This window comes from Austrofundulus limnaeus, unplaced genomic scaffold (genome assembly GCF_001266775.1).
Source record: "Austrofundulus limnaeus strain Quisiro unplaced genomic scaffold, Austrofundulus_limnaeus-1.0 Scaffold307, whole genome shotgun sequence".
Classification (NCBI taxonomy): domain Eukaryota; kingdom Metazoa; phylum Chordata; class Actinopteri; order Cyprinodontiformes; family Rivulidae; genus Austrofundulus; species Austrofundulus limnaeus.
In genome coordinates this window covers 678,387-688,452 of record NW_013952709.1, presented here as the reverse complement: position 1 = coordinate 688,452, position 10,066 = coordinate 678,387, and the positions used below count along the sequence as shown (strand labels likewise).

General features: G+C 45.5%; 1 protein-coding gene across 1 annotated transcript in view; it reads left to right on the top strand.

Moving 5' to 3' along the window:
- The window catches only part of LOC106527082 (transmembrane protein 189), a 16,011-nt gene extending 6,153 nt beyond the window's left edge, over positions 1-9,858 (top strand). Inside the window, exons 2-4 of the mRNA XM_014021847.1 lie at positions 2,753-2,872; positions 2,939-3,030; positions 9,457-9,858. Coding sequence (XP_013877301.1) covers positions 2,753-2,872; positions 2,939-3,030; positions 9,457-9,462 — 218 coding nt within the window. The 3' untranslated portion in view covers positions 9,463-9,858. The remainder of the gene's footprint in view (positions 1-2,752; positions 2,873-2,938; positions 3,031-9,456) is intronic.
- The last annotated feature ends 208 nt before the right edge of the window (positions 9,859-10,066 follow it).

The window sequence follows — 10,066 nt, the reverse complement described above, 5'->3', positions numbered from 1 at the left end:
TGTGTGTGTGTGTGTGTGTGTGTGTGTGTGTGTGTGTGTACCTTGGGGCAGACTGGAGACAATAGTGTCACATAAAACAAGCAAACTAAATGTGGTGTCCTTCACCTGCATTCATCAGATTCATGTGTTTATAGAGGTTTGGGTTTTTGAATTGAACACATGCACAGTTTGAACACATGCACAGTTTGCACACATGCACAGTTTGAACACATGCACAGTTTGAACACATGCACAGTTTGCACACATGCACAGTTTGCACACATGCACAGTTTGAACACATGCACAGTTTGAACACATGCACAGTTTGCACACATGCACAGTTTGAACCTTACAGGTCAGGCCAGGCCAAACAGTCAATCGCGATCGACCGGTAGCTCTTTAGCCTTTTAACAGTCGATTGCAGAGCAATGGATCGCAGAGCTTGTAGAACGCAACATTGTTTAACATTGTAGCCTTAAACGCACTCTTTGCAACGTTTGTTTAACATTGCATTCTTGAACGCGCTCCAGTCTCGCGAGTTTTGGGTGCTGTGAAACAGCACTCTGAACATGATCTCGCGGGATTAGGGTCACATGGCAGCGAGGTGGAAAAAATGAGTGAAAGACAGCTGACAAGCAAATAAAAACGTATTATTTTCACCTGGAGTGGGAAGAGTACTCTCATGTAATTCGAGCGCTACCTTGGCTTGTCCAAAAAAGGATAACATGGAACGGCTTTTCTTTCAAAACAATGCACCGACGCTACAAGGCGAATTTCTCCTTCTAAGGTAAGTCTGCTAAAGCAGCCCCGTCCTGACCCAACACACGTCTTTCAGTGATGAAGAAGTTATGAAAGAAGCGTTTGATGCTGCAGACGTGCTTTTCTGTGATTTTAAAAATAAAAGTGGGATTGTGGCTGCTATAAAGACGTGCAGTTGTCCACCAGGATGGATGGATGTGTCCAAATTCGTGTCCATGTCTCAGCTGGACTGCTCCGGTGTTGAAAATGAGGTTTTGACTCTGTAAAATGACATTAGGATCAAWTCCAGAGCAACAAGTCACATGGATGGAGAGTTCTGGAGTCAGCTTTCTCTCACATGAAAATCATCAAGTCCATGAACAGATCCACTGATGATGATCTGGAGACCTGCTGACACCTCAACCACCTCATACTGCCCACCCATGAGACCCTGGCCTCCTCTCAGTGTCAGAAGTCAAACTAAGGTAGACGTACATTTATTTTTATATAGCTTGCATAAAAAGTTGTCTCCTCTAGACTTGTCACAATGTGTCTGTGTTGTTTTTATTACATTTTAGACCAGACTAGTGTCTTATACACTGACTGCCACCTTTGTGTTATTTATTTATTTATTTATTTTTCAGCAAGAAGGTTGTTGGATCAAATCCCTGTCCAGGGACCTTTCTGGGTAGAGTTTGCATGTTCTCTCCGTGCATGCGTGGGTTTTCTCCAGGTACTCCGGCTTCCTCCCACAGACCAAAACATGACTGTTAGGTTAATTGATTACTCTAAATTGTCCCTAGGTGTGAGTGAGAGAGTGAATGGTTGTTTGTCTCGTTTGTCTCTATGTGTGTCTCTGTGATGGACTGGAGACCTGTCCAGGGTGGACCCCGCCCCTCTATGGGCACCAGTGACCCACGCAACCCTGAAAAGGAAGAAGCGTGTACAGAAAATGGATGGATGGATGGATGGATGTCCCTGGGTGTGAGTGAGAGAGTGAATGGTTGTTTGTCTCGTTTGTCTCTATGTGTCTCTGTGATGGACTGGAGACCTGTCCAGGGTGGACCCCGCCCCTCTATGGGCACCGGTGACCCTGAAAGGAAGAAGTGGGTACAGATCATGGATGGAGTTTTAAAGTCTATATTTAAACTTGTGAAATATGAGAACTTCTGTCCAGTCCTGAGTGAATTCTCAGCTTTAATCCAGTCTTTATTAACGGGGTAAAAGGTCACGTTTGATGAGTGGTAAAATATCCATGATCCCATATTTTAAAAACCGTCTGGACTCCTGAGTCCACACAATGTGAAGAGCTGATGGTATATTCATGGTGCCACCGTCTATAGGCACTAACATCCACAGCCCCGGTGCTTTATTAAAAAAGTCTCATGAATTTCTCATAGGCTGCTAATGCTGCGAGATACATCTGGATCTGAAGACATGAATGTTTTAACGACATTAGAATGTTGGAGACAAAAAGATCAGGAGAAAAAACTCGGAGGGGTTTCATCTTTTCTGAAAATCTGTCAAATGTTTCTGGTTTGTGTTGAGTCAGAAAATAAGAAGCAAACAGAAACTCTGTAGTGACGTTTGGATAAATCAGCTGTGAGTTCGTCCTTCAGGGCGTTTTCAATCATTTACTACCTCAACCCCCTGCTTCGACTGCAGACTCTGGACCCCATCTAACCCAGGTTTTTCTTCTTTTGGACCTTCAGTTCTGACCTGTCTGGCCTCAGCGGTCCTGCAGAGACTGGCCTCCCACCTGAAGCGGACTCTGTGTGCCGTTGGTGCTTCACAAAGGAGAGGTCGTGACCCCCCCGCCTTGAGAACACTTGTCTTTATCTGAATGATTACATATTAACACTGTGGACACACACTCTGCTGGGGAGGCTGGATGGTCCTTTGACCTCCAGGAAGGACTGGTTTGTCCTCCTGCTGGTCTCTGGGACCTGACCCAGTTCATTACCTGACTTCTGACAGTCTTCATCACTTCTCCTCTTCCTCTCCAGCAGTCTCATCTGGATTTTTTTTCCTGCAGGTAAGGGGCTCCAGGAGTGGGTTTGTGTGATTCTGTGCCTCGTCTTCTTCATCATCAACTTCTTCTTCCTCCTCGTGCACTTCTCCAGCGTTCACATCTCTAAGATCGTCCTTGGAATGGGTGAGCCCAGCCGAAGCTGCTCGGTTCAAACACCGCTCACATTCTAACCCTGTTTTCTCCTGACAGTTCTTGGAATCATGACGGCAGATTTAGCATCAGGGATGGTCCCCTGGGGGGCCGATACCTGGGGGTCTGTGGACATCCCTGTTATTGGAAAGGTGAGCGTTCACACTGGCCTAAAGCACTTTACTTATTAAATCACTTCAGAACAAAGCCTGTTTGCTCTGAGCTGAAACAACAAAAATCAAGATGTTTAGACGTTTCTGTTATTTTCAAGCCAGTTAGCTCCAAATCTTTAAAAAAAAGTTTGAGAAAAACAAATAGGTCAGACTATTTGAAGATCCAGGATCAGAGATCAGACAGAAAACTTCACTTGGTGCACCCCAAAGTTTAACAGAAGCTTCCTGCCAGAGAAGAACTGGTTTACACCTTCAGGATCTCAAAAACCCAAATCCTGCTGCTAAATCAGTCTGAAGATCAGCAGCAAAACTGATTTAAGGTTATTATAAAGTTTCATTTGATTGAAACGTAACGTTACTGGCAGTGGCATCTTTCTGCAGGTCAGGATTTTAATAAAGGTCATTTAAATTCTGTTTTAATGATCCGGTGAGTCGGACCACAGAAATGATGGCATGTTGTGTCACCTTGAACCCTGCGACCCCTCTCTCTCTCTCTCTCTCTCTCTCTCTCTCTCTCTCTCTCTCTCTCTCTCTCTCTCTCTCTCTCTCTCTCTCTCTCACTGTCTCTCTCTTTCTCTCTCGTGACTGTGTCACCATGGCAGCGACGTGGTTGCACCTTTTCTCCAGAGCTTTTCTTCTGCTGTGGTGACCTGGAAAGGAAATGTCAGTGTAACACACAGGATATCCCTGCAGACAGTCCCGTCCTAACCTCTCAATAAGCACACAAACACAGGAGGACCACAGAATAAAACAAGGTCAAAGTAATTCCACAGAATATCATAACTATTTCAAATTTATAATGGCTTTTTTTATTACGTTTCCTGTTAGATCAAACAAAATGTTGGCATTCTATCCTTCAGGACAATCTACATTTTGTTCATATTTTTATCCTTTAAAGCGCACACATTTAATACTGCTAATTAATAAATACAAAATAAAGTCGAGTATTAATAGAAATTTAAATGTTGAGAAGAATGAGTCGACCTAACAGGAGTCATAAAACCAGGGGAACCACACAGAAAGGAAAATAAATTATTCATGGATTGTAAACCAACAACCAGACACAAATCATCTTTTTCAATAGTTCATGCATTACCATCTAAATGGTAAAATGGTTACTTACATATCGCCTTTCCATCCATGCAGGGTACTCAAAGTGTTTTACACTGCAGTCTGTGTCCTCATTTACCCATTCACACAGCACTCTATTAGATCTCACTACAAAATTAATCTAACTCATTCTACGTAGACTAACCAGTTCTTTAGATCATCCGCGATGGGACCCACATCAGAGGTAGTGGGGATTCATTGTCTCTTCCAGAGACACTTCGACATGTGACTAAATAGCATCAGAATTGAATCCCCATACCTCACAGAGGAGAATGCAGATGTTTTAATATAGACATCCTAATGCAGATAGTCCAATGCAGACATCCTAATGCATAATTCAGAACACTTGATGAAACACCTACCACATCAGGAAACCTTGCCAGGAATAGGGAAACCGGGGCACATCCCCAGGGCCAGGCCTGGGGGGGGGAGCTTACTGATGAGCGCCTGGTATTTGAGCTTTGGCTCCTGGGGCTCAGCCGGGCGAAGCCCAAAAGGACTACAGGAGACCACCTCCATGTGGACCCACCACCCACTAGGAGGACCATCAAGGTTGGGTGCGATGCATGCTGGGCAGCAGGCAAAGTGGGGTCCCTGGCCGTGCTGATTCCTGGCAGCAAAGACAGGCTCTAGGGTCATGGAACATAACCTCACTCATGGTTAAGGAGCCAGAGCTTGTGGGTGAAGTTGAGCATTACCAGTTAGATATAGTTGGGCACACCTCTACTCACAGCTCGGGCTCTGGAACCCAACTCCTGGAGAAGGGCTGGACTCTCTCCTACTCTGGAGTTGCCCATGGAGAGAGGCGATGGGCGGGTGTTGGGATACTCACAAGCCCTCGGCTGTATGACTCTGTTGCTTCGTGCTGCAGGAGGGAAAATTCTGACTGTTGTTTGTGCTCATGCACCAAACATCAGTTCAGATTACCCAGCCTTTTTGGAGTCTTTGGATAGTGTCCTGGAAGGGGTGCCATCTGGAGACTCCCTTGTTCTGCTGGGTGACTTCAATGCTCATGTGGGCAATGATGGAGTTATCTGGAAGGGGCTGATTGGGAGGAACAGCCTGGTTTGAACCTGAACGGTGTTCTGTTATTAGACTTCTGTGCCAAGCATGGGTTGTCCATAACAAACACCATGTTTGAGCATAGGGTGGTCCATAAGTGTACTTGGTACCAGACCCCCTTCAGCCAAAGGCTGATGATTGATTTTGTAATCATGTGGTTGGAACTGTGGTCCTATGTCTTGGACACTCGAGCGTAAGGGGGGGCAGAGCTGTCAACTGATCACCAGCTGGTGGTGAGTTGGACCTGGTGGTGGGAGGGCCTGCTGCACAGACCTGGTTAACCCAAACATATAGTGAGGGTGAACTGGGAACGTTTGGTGGAGTCCCCTGTCCTTTAGATCTTCAACTCCCCACTCCGGGACAGTTTTTCACGTGTCCTGGGGAAGGTCAGGACATGGGATCTGAATGGTCTATGTTCAGGGCCTCCATTTCAGATGCGGCTTCCAAGGGCTGTGGCCTGAAGGTCACTGGTGCTGTCACTGCTGGTGTTGACACCAGCATTGATGGAGGCCATCAGGCTGAGGAAGGAGGCCTTCCAGGCTTTGCTTTCCCAGAGGACTCCTGAAGCAGCTGACAGGTACAGGGTGGAAAAGAGGGTTGCATCTTCAGTGGTTGTAGATGCAAAAAACTCAGGCTTAGGAGGAATTTGGGGAGGCCATGGAGAAAGACTTTTGAATGGCCTCAAGGAGGTTCTGGCAAACCTTTCAGCGAATCAGAAAAGGAAAGTGTTCTCTGTCCTAGGCTGTACTTGGTTTGGATGGGGAACTGCTGACCAGGACTGAGGATATCATTGGGCAGTGGAAGGAACACTTTGAGGATCTCCTGAATCCACTCTCCATGTCCACCTTTGAGGAGGCAGAGTCTGAAGACTCGGGGGAAGACGAGTCCATTACCATGACAGAGGTCACCAAGGCAGTCAAAAAGCTCCTTGATGGCATGGCACCAGGGGTGGATGAGAGTCACCCAGAGATGCTGAAGGCTCTGGATGTTGTGGGGCTGTCATGGTTGACATGTCTCTTCAACATCGCATGGAGGACTGGGACAACTCCTGTGGAGTGGCAGACCAGGATGGTGGTTCCCATTTTTTAAAAAGGGGACCGGAGAGTTCGTTCGAACTATCGTGGGATCACACTACTTGCCCTTCCTTGGAAAGTTTACTCCATGGTGTTGGACGGGAAGCTTTGATCGATTGTCGAACCTAGGATTCAGGAGTAGCAGTGTGGCTTTTGTCCTGGTCATGGAACAGTGGACCAGATCTTTACCCTTGCAGAATTGCTAAGTGGGCCATGGGAGTTTGCCTCTCCAGTCTACATGTGTTTTGTAGACTTGGAGAAGACATGACTGTGTTCCTCGAGGCATTCTGTGGGGGGTGCTGACGGAGTATGGGGTGTCTGGGTTGTTATTCAAAGGGATGCAGTCCCTGGAGAACCAAAGCAGGAGCTGTGTTTGCATTCTTGGCACAAAGTCGAGCTTGTTCTCAGTGCGTGTTTGACTCCACCAGGGCTGTCCCTTGTCTTCGATCCTGTTTGTAGTGTTTATGTACAGGATCTCAAGGCATAGTTGTGGAGAGGAGGATGTCTGGTTTGGGAGCCACAGGGTCTCATGTCTGCTGTATGCAGATGATGTGGTTCTGTTGGCGTCTTCAGACCAAGACCTTCAGTGTGCACTAAGGCAGTTTGCAGCTGAGTGTGAAGTGGTTGGGATGAAGGTCAGTTCCTCTAAGTCTGAGGCCATGGTTCTTGACAGAAAAAGAGTTGAATGCCCCCTGTGGGTTGGAGGAGTGTCTCTGCCTCAAGTGGAGGAGTTTAAGTATCTGGGTGCCTTGTTCACAAGTGATAGAAGGATAGAGCAGGAGATGGATCGACGGATTGGGTCCTCATCCTCAGTAATGAGGGCATTGCTTTGGTCAGTCGTGGTGAAGTAAGAGCTAAGTTGAAAGGCAAAGCTCTCAATTTACTGGTCTGTCTATGTTCCAAACCTCATCGAAATGGACCTGAAATGAGCTTCCTTCGTAGAGTGGCCGGGCTCAGCCTTAGAGATAGTGGAGGAGCTCCGTCATCCCGGGGGGAGCTCTGAGTAGAGCCACTGCTCTTCCACATCAAAAGGAGTCAGATGAGGTGATTCGGGCGTCTGATTACAATGCTAGATGTGTTCCTGGCATGTCCCATTGGTAGGAGGCCCCAGGGAAGACCCAGGACTCGATGGAGGGATTATGTATCCTGTCTGGCCTGGGAACACCTCAGGGTCCCCCAGGACGAGCTGGGGAGAGGGGTGTCTGGGTTTCTCTCCTGGACCTGTTGCCTATGTGACCTGACTATGGATAAGCAGAAGAAGATGGAGACATCATAATACAGATGTCTTAATGCAGACTTTGTTATTCAAGCCTTGTTAAATTTATCAGCATACAGCTCCAGTTGATTGAAAACCAGGTTTTGTTTGTCTTTGTGATACAGATTTTGTCCCACAGACATAATTCACATGTTAAAACACAAAATTAATGCAAATATTTTCCTCAGAGCCATTTAGATTAAAGTTCATCCTCATTTTGTCCAATTAAAATCAGCGTGATCAGGTGCAGCATGTAGACGGGTTCATGGGAGCTTTGTTTTGATTAAAAGGATGAGATTTTACCGTACGGATGTTGCATCTTCTATTTCGTGTTTAACTGTTTTGTTCATTGATTAATAATTTGATGAATTGTTGAAGCTAATGTTCGTTTTTAAGAGTTGGTGAATTCTAATACTGCAGTTATTATTCATGCTGAACACATATATTCTGGATGGATGATTAATAATGAGCTGATATTAGTCAGAACATGATTACTGTTCTTATAATTCATTATATAAAGTTTGTGCTGCTGCAGCAGAAAAAAATCAGAGAACAAATATGGTTTTTGTGTGAGTTTTGAAACAAAGTTGCACCTGACAGATGTAGATAAGAGACTGATGGTGTTTAACCTTTGTTTTCTTTTACATATTAAATTTTCATTTTCTTTGTTGGTTTTAGTGAACCTTCAGAGGGTGAAATGTTTCTTTCCCAAACATGGCTCCTACAGAAAGACAAGAGTCTTCATCACTACTGTTGAATTTAACTGTATTATGTTTGTTTTGTTTGGTTTAGTTTTTGTTTGGGTGACTTTATAACAGAGTGGTTTTAAACTAGGATCAGATCAAGGTCAGACTTCAAGTTACTCCTCAGTTTCTTAGTAAATTATCTTAAGCCTTCACAGCTGAAGTGGATCAGGACAAAGTTAGCCACTTCTTCTGATTCACGTCCGATAAATAAAGAGAAAAAACACAAACTCTTTAAAAATGTTTCTTCGGGGACGTTTTGGAGAAATATAAGCCTTTTTCTCCATACCTTTATTAGCTTGTCGTAGACATTCACCCCACAGTCCCTGTGGACCTCCAGTGTTCTGCAGATGATCCAGACCTCCACATAAGAACTGGTGTCAGCAGTGATACTTTATAATACTTAATATAATACAATATTTTGTAGTATTGGTGTAGTTACCATGATGACTTGTGGCTGCTGCAGCTCCACAGCAGACCGGTCGAGAACAACTGAATCAAACCATTGAACCTTTTCATTTGTAAAAATAACACCGAGTTCTGATCCCTGCTGTGATGTCATAAAGTGACAGGAGGTGTCCGATCACAGCAGGGGTCAAAGTGCTGTTCCAGAGAGGAGAAGCTAAGGTTTGGATGAACGTGTTTCCTGCTCTCACAGACGACTGAAAACTTTCCTCACGATGGTAAAAACAGAGTGAATCAAAAAAATATCATTTAGAAATTGACCAAATTTACTGCCATTATTCCTTGGAAGAAGAGTTTTTTTTCTTTAAGCCCTTAAAAGCATTTTTGTCCCAGAACTAAAACTGCAGCAGTACGTTGAAAAGAGCACTAGAATTTCCCCGTAGTGTTTGTAAGAATTCCTCGGCGAGGCTTTGTACGGCGCTATATTTTTTTACTCATCATGTCGTTGAGCTTTAATTGACTCAACAAGGATTTAGCCGTCCTCTAATGAGACTACTTTAAGGACAAAGTCACGCTCATTAGTTCCCAATGATGCTCGATTCACTCTGAAATTTACCAGATGTGCTTTGAGTTTAGGAATCTGTGTTTGAACATTCGTCCTCCCAGTCTGTTTGACTTCCCTTTTCATTGTTTAAAAGCATCAGTGCTCCTGTCTTTCTTCTTGCATCTTCACCAAACACGTTTGTTCTTTCTGCAGCTTTGAAGGAGAACAAACGGACTGACAGACCAGGAAACACACTGAAACATACAAACGTTTGACCTGAAACTGAAAAAGCCAACAGAAAGTGGAAAATGTAATAAAAACAGGTTGGAAGGACAAAAAAAGGGGGTGGAAGGGCGTGTCGGTGCAAGCAGTGGGACGGCGCCGGTTGCTGAGCGATGGGCGATGTGAGCCGCTGATTAACGGATGTCGTGCCATGCAGCCGGTAAACGGTGTGGGATTAGAGGACACGCAGCGACCGGGGGCCCGCCGGAGCCGCCCCGCTCCGCACGACCTCCGCAGCTTAGCCGGCCTTTCATCTGACTGAGGGCTGCGCTGAGAGGAGGGGCTGATGGGAAAAGAGAGGTGGTGCTGGGGGGCAGACAGGAGCAGAGATGGAGACATAATTGCAAAGATATCAACAGATAGCTTCGACGCTTTTACAGTGGCACCTTCCAACGATGCTCACAGACAGGAGGCTGGCATTGTTTCGAACAGTGGAGCTGACAATAATGAGTTTTCATGCTGATGCTTCCATAGCTGCGTGTGCACACACACACACACACACACACACACACACACACACACACACACACACACACACACA